Source organism: Camelus bactrianus, chromosome 21 (assembly GCF_048773025.1).
Source record: "Camelus bactrianus isolate YW-2024 breed Bactrian camel chromosome 21, ASM4877302v1, whole genome shotgun sequence".
NCBI lineage: Eukaryota > Metazoa > Chordata > Mammalia > Artiodactyla > Camelidae > Camelus > Camelus bactrianus.
The window spans coordinates 4,529,720-4,542,881 of NC_133559.1; the positions used below are offsets into that span (position 1 = coordinate 4,529,720).

The window sequence follows — 13,162 nt, forward strand, 5'->3', positions numbered from 1 at the left end:
CTGTGCATAGGTGGAGAGCGTGGGAAAGGAAGTGCTCACTGACCTGCCTGTTCCAAGGCAACAAGCATGGACTGCTCAATGAGGTCTCTCTCTATGAAGCTGCGGAAGTCTTCGTTGTACACAGTGAGATCTGGAAGCTGGAAGGCACAGATGGGCATTTCCAGGGGGTGCTCACTGCTCCCCCCACCCCCACCACTGGAGGAGACATGGGACCGGGCCAGGGAAACAATGCTGGAGCTGGCGTGGGAGATGCCCCTAGACAGGCGTTTTTCTGCAATGAGAAATGGAGTCACCTTAGAACATATACAACCCACTCAGAGAACTTTCCACTCACGTGGTGACGGTTACCTCTAGACAAGGTTTCTGGTCAGGGAAAAGCTGTGAGTCTAACTGGCTACCAAATTTCACGACCCTCTTTCTCAAGCCAAATACAACTGAAGAAACACAGAAAGTGGTATTTTCACAGGCACTCACATTAGCACCAAATATACACTCCTCTTTCTACCCTTTTTGGAATTTGTCTTAAACTTCTTCCTGCCATGACACTGTCTTCTTCCACCTCCATTTCCCAACATAATAGGGACCCATTCATTTGGCAATGTGGTCAGTGTTTGGTGAGAAGGAGAGAGAATAAGGGACATGGGGTTTCATTTAGCTAGCTTGAGTCAGATAATCTCTCTGATAATTTTCAGGGTCTTGGAGAATATAGAAAAGGATTTCCATTACAGAAAATTCATGACAAATCTTATGCATTGGGAACTTTCTTACCTATCATCAATAATATTTATTTACATCATTTACTACAACTTTTCTTGATACTCATATTTGTCAAAATGTATATTCTTACTTCACATACTGCAGAGGAAGACAGTAATGTAGATAGTGCCCCAAATTGTTTCATTTGTTTTGAAAACATGGCACTTGTCATTCTTCAGCAGATATTTCACTGTGATCATAATTTGTTCAGTACAGTATTACAATTTATTTGCATGGCTTGAGTTATATGAAGTCCCATCAAGAGAGCTAAAACTCACATTGGGTAGCAAGTCAATATAATATTTGCCAGAGATGATGCACAAAGTAAAGAGTTGTCTAAAGTTATTTTATAGTGATATTATTTTTTAAAACTCTAGGTGTTTAAAAAGTACCACATGCCCATGGTAAAAAGTCAAGATACTATCAAAATGTTTAAAGTGTTACAAAGAAATCTCCCTCTCATTCAAAATTCCTGATCCCCTCCCAGAGGCGACCTTTTGTATCCTTCTAGAATTTCTTTTGCATATAGAAGTACGCAGAGCTTTTAAAATATTTTTTAAAAACACAAACAGGAACATACTGCATATACTGTACTACACCTTATTTTTCTCAATAGATTTTAGAGATTTTTCCAAAACAGTACATCAAGTTCTACTTAATTCTTTCTAATGGCTGCGATGTATTTCAAAACATGGATGATTGCAATTTATTTAACCACTCCTCTACTAATGGACATTGAAAGTTATTTTTAAGCTTTAACTTTCAAGCTTTACATTACATATGTATTTGTGTCTATTTATGTATGCATGTATGTATCTATTTAAAAGGATATATACACACATGCACATAACATGCATATGATACAATTCCTAGAACTGAAATTGCTGAATCAGAGTATACATGCATTTTTAAATTTTGATAGATACAAATACTAACAAAATGCTCCAAAGGGGTAGATGATAGCGATCCTTTGAATTCCATCTTTATGTGTGTCTTATCTCAACAATTAAATTGTTATCTTCCTTCCTCTGTCTCTTTCACAATACCTAAAGAAGGCTTTTATACAGGATAGCACTCAAGATGCAGACAGTGACAGGTTCCAGCACCTGGAGAGACTGAGGACACCTCTGATTGGTTTGGCTGGGGAGGTAGGGGAGGAACAGAAACATCTCCGAAGGATCGCTAAACTCCCTCACTCCGGTTAGCAGTCGCCTCCCTTCCTTTCTACTCCTCATACATTAACACCCCTCAGTACCCCAATACCTTGAACGATGTCATCCTGTCGCTGTAGGGTGGGTCGGGGAGGGCGAGCAGACTCTCTATCAGAAAACCCTTTCTCAGGGGTCCTGGAGCCACCACTCCCTTCACTGAAGGGTGGAGGCAGGTTCCCAGCATGGACCTGACGTAGCTGTTCAAAATCGCTGAGGGCTGCGCTCACATCCCAATTCTTTCCTATCAGGAGACAAAGCAAAAAGTAAACTGGGCACTCAGAGTATGGGCAAACTGAGGAAAGATACAGAACCATGACTCTAAGCGCCTCAGCAGCAAACCAGCAAGCGTGTACTCACACACAGCTCAGTCATTCTTTTTTCCTTCCCTTCTTTAATGTCCTTCATAATACTTCATTCTGGAATATCACAATTTCTTTATTTACTTACCATCTATTTCCTAAGTAAGCCCCATGAGCACAGAGAATTTCTCTCTCTGAACTGAAAGGGCCGTTGGAGGCCTAGTAACCTCATTTTACAGATAAAGGAAATGAAACCTCAACAAGGAGAGTTACTTGCCCAAAGTTACAGTTAGTTCGTACCGGGGCTCGGCTGGACACAAGCCCAGGTCCCCTAATTCTGAGACCCAGAGAGTTCTTTGCCTCAGTGTGTCTTAGGGTGCCCTAAACCACCTGAAGTTGAATACAAAGTTATAGGTGTGTGCATTTTTCTAAAGAAAGAGCTGACAGCTGCCATCAGATTATCAAAGGGAAATGTTAATTCCCCTCAAATTTAAGAATCACTACTTCACTGAAGAAAAGACCCAAATGACAGATGTGCCACAACAGAGTTTTCTGTTACTTTCTCCAGTTAAATTAGTCAATAAATGACATATGGCATAACTGCTCACACTTCTTTCTGTCCTGTTTCATGTCACCACCTTAATTCAATTCCTGTCACCTAATGTCCTGCCTCCAATCCACTCTAAAGGATCTTATGGGATTCATTCTTCTAAAGCACAATTCTGATCATTTCAGTTCCATCATCAAAAATTTTAGTGGCTCACCACTGCCTACAGAGTAAAGCCTAGGCTCCTCTGCCTGACATCCAGACCTTCCCGGCCTACTTTTCCAACCTTTCGTCTGTGCTTCAATTTCCCTGTCTATGAAAGTGGAAATGATATCAGACAGGACTGTTATGAAGATTAAATGAATTGAAAGCACTTAGAACAATGCCTGGTACACAGAAAGCCTTACATATGTATTCACTGCCATTGCTGTTATGCTTCTTGTCATAATTACACTTCTCCAGCTAAGCCGTATTAATCACCCACGCCGGGTGAATCTACCTCTGAGCCATTACATTCACCATTTGTTCCAACTCCCTTTGCTCACGCTGCTTCAGTCACACTGGCCTCTCTGCAGTTCCCGGAAACTTGCTAAGACTGCTCCCACCTACAGCCTTTCCACTCACTATTCCCACTGCCTAGACGGCTCTTTTCTCAATGTATCTACACAGACAACTCCTCACCTCCTTCAGGTATTTGTTCAAATGTCACATTCTTAATAAGGCCCACCCTGACTATACAGTTAAAAATCACAACCCACCTCATCGTTCCCCTTACCGTTTTCCATAGCACCTAACACCTTGTAACACAGTACTTTACAGTTTACTTGATTATCACGTTTACTGCTTATTGCCTATCTCTTACACTGGAATGTAAGGGCAGAGATTTATGTTTGTTTTGTTTTGGTCAAGGATCTAGAATCTGGCACATAGTAGGTACTCAAAAAATATTTGTTGAAAAAATGGAGGACTTTTGTCCTGAACCAATGAATGAATGAATGACATCTGTCCTGAGCATTCTATCAGTACTTCCAATTTTCTGCCAAACTCCTTAAAATCAGGTCCTCCTAACAATCAACATGCCCCAAACTGAATGTCCACCTACATTCCCTAAATCAGCATCACAATCCCTCCAGGCCAGAACCTACAGTCATTCCAGCTCTTCTCTATTCCTGTTTCCCCCCCACCTCCCCTTACTATCTACTAAATTCTCAGGGTTCTTTGTACCCGTGAAACACCTTTCAAATCTATTCTTTCTTGTCCATTTTTATTGTCACTGCCCCAGTTCAGGTCCTCATACCTTCATCTGGTTTTTGGTCTTTTGGGAGGGGGCTCTCTAGTCTCTCTACTCCTCATCCCACCCCTCTGCAATTCGTTCCTTATCCTACAACCAGAGTCAACTTTCACAGGGAAAAACAGAGACAGAGGGAAAGACAGACAGAGGGAAAGACGGAGACAGAAAGTGAGGATCAGGCCCTTTGATTTCCCTTCTAAATTATAACTTAAACTCACCTATTTCTCACTCTACTTCTACTACTGTCTCCCAAATCACCATCATCTCTCATCCAAACTATGGCAATATTCTTAACTGATTTTACCACTTCATCTCTGGCCACCGTCCAATCAGCTCCACATCTTTAATCAGTATACTGTTTAAAAACTCAAATCCAATCATTTCACTCCCCTGATTAAAGTCCTTCACAGTTTCCCACTGAACACAGAATGAAACGTACACCCCTTGCCAGGGCCTACAAGGCCCCCGGTATTCTGCCTCCTGCTTCCCTAAGCAGCGTCTACCACTGTGGCATCGCTCCTCCTACCTGGCTCACTGTCAGTTTCTCCAATGTGCCAAACTCTTTCACCTTCTTCTGCATAACACTCTCTTCTACATCCCTTTGTCCTGCTACTCTATGCAACCTTCTGAGTTCAGCTCATATGTCACTTCTTCAGAAAAGGCTGTTCTGCACTCTGTATCTTAATTTGGTTTCTTCCTTATACTTTCATAGCACCTTCAACTTCTTTCATAGCATGGGTGTGTGCGCACATGGGTGTGTATGTGAGAAAGAGGAAGAGAGAGCGCATGCAAGCATTAACTTGTAGCATAATTGTTAAGAGACAGACTCTGAAACTAGGTTGCCTACGTTCAAAACCTACTCAACTTCCTAGACCTTAGTTTTTTTTTAATTGTAATACTAGGATAATAAAATCTATTTTGCAGAATGGTTGTGAGAATAAAACAATATATCTCAAGTACCTCAAACACATTAACACATATAGGTGTTCAACACACATTACAAGAGGAAGAGAACGCACTTGAGCTGAATCGAGAAGGAGGAGGAGAATTTCAGGAGAGTGACAGAGCAAATGACACTGCAGACTTAAGAGACAACTTAATATGATCAGGGAAAGGGAACAAGTCAGGCCTCGCTGGAGCACGGGAACTGTGGGAGAAGGTAATAGGAAATAAAACTGAAAATGCAAGTTAAGGGCAAAGCCATACTGAATTAGCAAACTGGAATTTAAACCCTGATTTTCTGTTTCCAAACCAACACTATTCTCACAGGTAGCTAAGTATATGTCAAACTGTCACACCTTACTAAGGGCTGACAATCTAAAAAATTACCTGTGTATGCTGAGAACTTCCCCCTTCCCCCACAGGCTTACCTATTTGTGTCATTATATATTTTCATCATTAAAAAGCATCTCTTGATTGGATAAGGAAGTTGTGGTGTATATATACATACAATGTGGTGTGTATACACACACACACACACATATAATATACATATATATACATACAATATGTATACATATATATACAATGGAATACTACTCAGCATAAAAAAAGAATAAAACAATGTCATTTGCAGCAAAATGGTTGGCCCTGGAGATTGTCGTACTAAGTGAAGTAAGCCAGCAAGAGACGGAAAGATACCATGTGATCACTTATTGCAGAATCTTAAAAAATGACACAAAAGAATTTATTTACAAAACAAAGACAGACTCACAGACAAAGAAAACAAACTTATGGTTACCAGGGGGGAAAGAGAGAAGGTGGCAGTATAAATTGGGACTCCGGGATTTTTAGTTACTAACCACTATATATAAAATAAATAAACAACAAGGTCCTACTGTATAGCACAGGGAACTATATGCAATACCTTGTAATAGCCTATAATGAAAAAGAATATAAAAAGGAATATATACACATATAACTGAATCACTATGCTATATACCAGAAATTAACACAATATTGTAAATCAAATATATGTCAATTTAAAAAGTATTTTTTAAAAAGTATCTATTAATTATGACTCCAAAGATTGCTAATGACATGATGCCAACAAGCCTTAAGGACCTTAAAATCTAGAACACACTTATGTGTATATACAGATATACACAGATATAAGTAAACAAAAGCAACAAAATGAAAGCATTAAATCAGTACACTTCACACAGAATGACCCACACAAGTTAGGGAAGGAAAGAAGAAAGCCATGGATGATCCCATATATGAAAATCCAAGTCACTTACATATAAAAACAAAGTCTCACAGCTCTAAAACTGCTTTTAGTGGACTAATGTAAAATTTCACTTGCATTACCTGAGCATAAATTGACAGTGGTGAAAGCTACCTAAAAATTCAAGGTAAAAAGGGAATTTTGCATTTTAAAGTTATGGTGGGTCATACACGAAGTGGATTATTAGAAATAACTTAAATGTAAGGCCTACCACACACAAAGTGTCTTTCTGATCACCTTAAATATTCCAAGCCTTCCTAACAATAAATATCACATCTCCCATTTTACTTTGTCTCTTCTCGTTCTCCTCCAAAGGCTCCTTACCTTCCAGGAGATCTCGAGCCAACCCTGGCTCTGCGCCTGTGGAACGGACAAAATCCGACAGGACAGCATCCATGTCCAGGGTCATGTGATCATTAAGTCCTTTCAAGCAGCTGATGTAGGGAGTACATAGATCAAAATTTAGGCCTCCACCTGAGGAGGAAATAAACACATAAGGCCCAAATTACACTGGAACAAGGTGATCATAGCCATTTCAGCAGCCTCCTAACTAAATGGGGAAACTACTCATCCTAGCTCATTCATTTCAGTTTAATTCATTAGGAAGAATAGCATTTAGTTTCTTAGTTTCTCATTAATATTAGTTTTTTTCCCTTTTACTATGTAAGTATCAGGTTTCCAGCATTATAGTTCAACATCTGTACACACTGCAGTGAGCACCATCACAAGTCTAATTATCATCCATTACCATAAGGTCAACCCATTTCACCTGTATTAACTTCTCAGCTACCGCATTAACCACAAAACCGTAATACCACTCTGAATAATGCTTTTCCTCTCCCCTTCTAGAGTATTACATTCCTACCCATCAGTTCGCTTATCTAAACTAATGGAAGGAAGCAGCAGAATATCACCCTGAAGAATTCCCTACCAGGGTTACTCTCTAACATAGCACCCTGTTTATTTCCTTCCTGGCACTTGATACATCCTGAAATTATTTCAATTAGTTGCTGTCTAGCCTCCTCCTTCATTATGTAAGTTTCTTGAAAGTAGGAAGCTTGTGCATCTTGTTCACTAATGTATCCCCAGCATGTATCCCTTGGCACTTGGCACAGTGCTTGGCCCACAGGCCCTTAGTAAATATTTGATGAATGAATGAATGCATGCTATAAACTGAATAACTTTAGAGTTGACTAGTATTCTGACACTAGCTGAGGAAATGGAAGGAGCAAACTGATAGCTAAAACGACTTCAAATAAAACAATCTGCTATTATGCAAAGCAAAGTGACGATCCCAAAGGTTCAAAACAAAGGTCAATCTTTGTCCGCCAACTTCATGAAACCAGGAAACCTGGCTTTCTCCGCCCAGGACAAATGACTTGCCAAGTAAGTTCACCTGAAAAAGATCTCTTCTTTCAGGCGTGACTCTGGCAGAAATTGTGTCCCTGACCTGTCAGCCTGGCACCAATCCACATTCCTCTGAAGTTAGCAGTCCCGGCTGAAGAAGCAGTAACGGAGTGAGGAACAATCTCTCACCAAGATCTGCCACTTCAGACAGGTTTACAGTTCTCTGCAGAAGAGGACTTGTTCATGAAGTCACCAGGCACATCTGCCCCACCACAACCATCAGTGCCCAGCTTTGCGGGAAGGCCAAAAGTAGAGTTCTCAAAGGTAATGGGGTGGCTCAAGTGACTGTCTCTTCAGAAACATCTCCTCCTAAACAACATAGACTCTAAGGGAGGCTCTCAGGTACTTTTCCATCACACCTCCCCTGGCCCCAGGACACAGGCTGTTTAGTGGTATTATCAGATCCTGATTTTCTGCAGTCTTTAAAAATATTAAGGCAAATAAACAGCAGTGGTTTGTGGGTCATGAAACCAGTAAGTCACTAACTTAAAAACTTCACAGAATTCTTGTGTGTGTAAGAGAGGCGGCAAATTAGAAAGTACTCTCCCTTGCACTGTTCCAGGAGTATAAGAGGTCGTGAGTATAGCGACTTGTTTTACTCGCATTTGTAGCCCCCGTATCTAGCACGGCATCCACAGCACCGTAGCCAGTCAATAAGCACCTGATGAATAAATGACTGAATGACTAACTGAACCTCCATGTCACCCACCACCAGACCAATCAGTGTGAGGCTTAACTCAGCAGATCAGAAATTCAAAGGTACTTCACACCTCACATCAGCCCTCTGTTTCTAATGGTCTGTGCTGGTCCCAATCCACCTCTGGAAGTTTAGAAACTCTCCTTTCTAGACAGACATCAATCATATCATCACTACTTCTACCACCCTCATATCATATGATTTTTACCTTCACCTCTATATTTTATTAGCTGGGTGACTTTGGTCAACTTACTTACAGGGTTTCAGTTGCCTCCTGTATATCCTAGACTTGGATTTGATGACTTCTAAGATCCTTTCCAGGTTTAAAACATGAACTTCTTCCGTTCACTACAGCCTCATTAACTATGATCCTTACATTCTCGTTTCATGTACATATTATCAAAGTCTAATTTACTTCCATTTCAATATCACAATTGTCAGAAAAGACTACCAATACATAAAGAACTTTGGGCCTAAGATACCTCAAATTCAGAACGTTAAGTTATAAAATAAATTAGTTCCTTGCATACAATACTTAAGAATTAAATTCCTTCAGAACTCAGAGATGAATGAGTAGTTTCTTCTGCCTCTAATACAGACAAGAATGCCTTCCTCGAGCTCATTTTAGTCACCATCTTTGGTCACAGGAGATGGTAGCAACCCAAATAACCTAACACATGAATAATCCAAAACCAAGAGCACAGCTGCAAAATGAATTTCAATCTTCTCTCTTAAAAACATGCAGAGTTACTTAAAGCCGCTTTAATAACTGAAAGAATGTGGGAAATACACAATAAGCACACAAACAGCAATCAACAAAAAGGTGCTCAGCAGAAGAGAGAAGAGCTGATTAAGCCACAGGCATCCAGGCAACTTCCCAGCCAGATACAGGCTTCTGAGTGAGAGAGGCCAACGAAAACCATCATCCCAACTGTATCCTACTGCCTCCCTAGGGGCTAGGTCATTACTGGTTCCCAGAACTGCACTGACTCTCACCCATTTAATTCTTTCATCATAGGAAAGGGCTGTGCCTGTGATGTTTATTGAAGACCTGCCTTATGTTTTTCTCAGTTCAAATCCCTACCATCTTCCCAAGCACCAACCTGCACAATCCATCAACATTTCTGCCTTAGAGTTTCATTATCTCGTCAAATGCAAAAAGACCTCTCTCCACTCCAACAACTCAGCCCTGGACCCTGCCATCCTCTGAAACCATCCACCTCTAAATCTTCAATTCCCAACGTCTTACTCTGGCTACAATCTCATCTCCTTCCAGCTTTTGATCTCTACTACTAAATTCGTTCTCTCACCTCAGGCATCCACAACTCAGACTGAGGCATCCAACTCCTTAACTATCTTATTCATTAATTCAACAAAAATTCATGGAGTGCCTACTGTGGGTGAGGCACTGTGGTCAGGATTAGGAACACAACTGTGAACTAGACGTAATCTTATTCCTCACAAAGCTTCTATTATGGAGGAAAAAACACAAAATTTCACCAACAATTATAATTTATTATAATTATAATAAAGAAATACTGGGGGGAGGAATGTTACATCTTAAAGGGAGTCAGGAAACGATTTCACAAAGAAGCGATATTACATCTAAGAACTGAAGAATGAGTAAGAATTGAAGACACAAATTGGGAAAGAAAGAATGCTCTGAGCAGAGGAAACATCAACACTCCGTGGTAGAGAGGAACACAGAGGTGAAAATGGTGCAAGATGAAGATGAAGAGAGGGGCTAGTGGACCCTATATTAAAGACTGAGATTTTATCCTAAAAGTAGTAAGAAGCCATTGAAGGGCTGTAGGCAGGGATAGGGAACGATCAGATTTAAATTATTGAAAGATCACCCTGGTTGCAGCGAGAATAGTTTGTAGGGAGCACAAGTCGATTTAGGGATAAGTTTAGAAAACTACTGCATAAGAGATGATGGTGAGCTGGATGAGGATGAGAGCTGAGAAGACTGAGAAAAATGGATAGATTCCACCTTGTCCCTTCTTGTCTACCTGAACATAAACCCAGGGAGTGATCACGTTAATTATTTTCCAGTAAAAACCTAGTTCCTTTATCCTTCCGTTTCATCTGCCCAGCCTGGATGAACCCTGCACTCAATTTCTCTGCTACTAAATGGGGCTACTGAGCAAGACAAGTTCACGTAATACATGGTACCCTGTCTCATTCCTTTCAATGAAACACTGCTGTCTTTTGCTTGACTTTGGTACCTAACCGGTCTCCTCAGCTACTATGCCATACTTTGACCATTCTCCTTGAGCCTCCTACTAAACCCTTATCACCTCCCTTACTCCTGTTAGATGACCTTGCCTCTGACTTCACAGAAAAAACTACAAAACAAAGCAAGAGGAGTTCCTTCAGGTTTCCTCCCCTGTTCTACCTGCTGGCTGCTCTTCTCTTCTTCCCTGAAAAGCTCCTCACAACACACCACAGTCTGCTGCTTTCTCACCTTCCGTGCAGTCTCAACCTACCAAAATGGGCTTCTACAGAAAGACAACGGCACCGACTTACAGACAAGATCATCCTCCTCCTCCTTACTGCTTATCTAAAGCACCTCTTTGTAGCATTTGTTACATACTGACCACTCTTCCTGCCTCTCTGGCTCTGGGTCTTGGTCACGTTTGTGGGCTCCTCCTTCTGTGCCTACACCAAAGTTTAGTTCACCCACACTTCTAACCTCAGGCCTTCCATCTTCTCATTTTATATCATCCCCGTGAGGAAATTCATTTACGCCCCTGAGCACCCAAACACTGATGAGTCAAAATGCATCCACAGCCCCCAGCTCTTTCCAACTCACCTGGGCATCCCACAGACACTTCAAACTCAGCACATAAAATATGAGCCCTTTCTTCATCTCTGTCCCCCACCCTTTCAAGCTGTTCTTCCAGTACTGCCTGTTCTAGCACCCACCCCCCTATCACTCAAGTCACAAGCCTGGGAGCATCACTGGACTTCTCTCTTGCTTTATGCTTACTCACAAATAGTCTCTGACTAAGGTTTACTAATTTCACCTTAAAAAATTCTCAAATTCATCCAACACCTTCCACAGGCTCCTTCCTCTCTCCAGCCATTATTTCTTATTATTTATTTCTTATTTCTTCTTTCTTCTTTCTTTAAGGCAAGTCTAAAACAGTGGTCATCTCAAAGACATCTGCTTAAGATTGTTATATGATCTTATTTGCAACAGATTTCTCTTCCTAAATGAGTTAAGCTCAGATTAATATTAAAATCATTCTGTGTGCTCTGAGTTCCCAATTATTTAGTAACAGAGAAAAGTGACTCAAAATTAAATATCGATTGTAGACAATAGAGCTATGTTAAAATGCGTGAGAAACTACTGACCCTGCATTCTCTTGTCTATATCATCCCCCAAAGTGTCCACATTCTCACACTATCCCCACTCTCCCAGTTCCACTGATGCATTACAGCTGGGTCTGAGTGCTCTCCAACTCCTCCCAAAACTCATTGGAAAACCACAACATTCAAGACTGTCAAGAATTTTCAAAGGTCAGAGACTCCTCCACGTCTATGATGTCAGTCCCAAGGAATCCAGACAGGAGAAAGACAAGGGACAGAAACCCTTAGAATTTCACACAATTTTTGATTTGGTGGGTGGGAGAGATGAAAGACTGTCTTGGCAGATTGTTTTTAGTTAAAATGCGTCCTTCCAAGAAACAAAATATAGCCTTAGAAAAAAGAGAATTGACCAAATTCCATACTAAAAAGACCTACATATCACTAAATGTTACAACCCAGAGATAAGATGGGTCTAAAAGGAAGAAAAGAAGGAAAAGGAAGCAATATGTGTTACAGTATTAGACATTATTTCATTTAAACTTCCAAACAACTCTAAGAGGTGTGTTTGTATTGTTAACCCCACACTGTAGATGCAGATGAAAAAGCTCACAAAGGTTAGATAATCTACCCAAAGGTCACACAAGTAATAAGCGGTAGAACCAGGATTGTTATGAGTCCAGCCTCTCTGACTCCCAAGACCACTCACCCTCGACCACACTTACTCCAGGGAGGAGGACTGAGGAAACACAGGCAGTCCACCCACGTGGAAGTCCACCCTCTCTGCCTCAACTCCTTTCAGCTCCACCTGGACAGAGAATAGGCTCTGGGTTCATCCAGATCTGGGTTCAAATCCCCAGTCTACTACTAGCAGCTGTGCAAGCATGGCTAAGTGATGTAACCATTTTGTGCCTCTGTTCCTTCATGTACAAAATGGGGGAAATATTGACATTTCAGACCTCTTGTTAGGATTAAATAACTAAGATATGAAAAGCCTTTAGGGCAGTGCCTAGCACACAATAAGTCCTCAAAAAACGTCAGTTGCCTTCTTTGTACCTAACTTCCTCCCACACGCTCCACCTCACTCCACTGGTCCCCAACACAACCTCTGTATCCTTCCTTCAGAAGCTCCCTCTACTCCTCCCAACAAAAACCCTCCAGTCCTACAACCATTTCCAAAACACAGTCTTCACACGTACACACAGTACCTGGTCTAGCATTCCCATTCCAGTGTCTTTCAACTCCTTAAGCCCTCAAGAAAATATCATTAAGGGACTCCCTTTATTGGATCTTCCACCAGATGGTCCCTCAAAAACAACAGCAAAAGAAAAATGTCTGTCTTCTCCAAGATGTACAGACACAGCTAAATAACTCATTCATCCTCAAATCTCCAGGAACAGCAATTTCACACATAT

The 13,162-nt window shown here is 41.0% G+C and overlaps 1 protein-coding gene across 6 annotated transcripts in view; it reads right to left on the bottom strand.

Annotated features, from left to right (window-relative positions):
• The window catches only part of OTUD7B (OTU deubiquitinase 7B), a 49,661-nt gene that overhangs the window by 15,770 nt on the left and 20,729 nt on the right, over positions 1–13,162 (bottom strand). For 5 of the 6 annotated variants that reach the window (XM_074349358.1, XM_074349357.1, XM_045519215.2 and 2 more), the window contains 3 exons: positions 6,656–6,805; positions 2,020–2,208; positions 44–271 (listed from right to left, as the gene is read on the bottom strand). In XM_074349358.1, the coding sequence (XP_074205459.1) occupies positions 44–271; positions 2,020–2,208; positions 6,656–6,740 (502 nt within the window). In that variant the 5' untranslated portion in view covers positions 6,741–6,805. Of the gene's footprint in view, positions 1–43; positions 272–2,019; positions 2,209–6,655; positions 6,806–13,162 lie in introns of those variants that run through there. The other variant, XM_045519216.2, reaches the window with a different exon arrangement.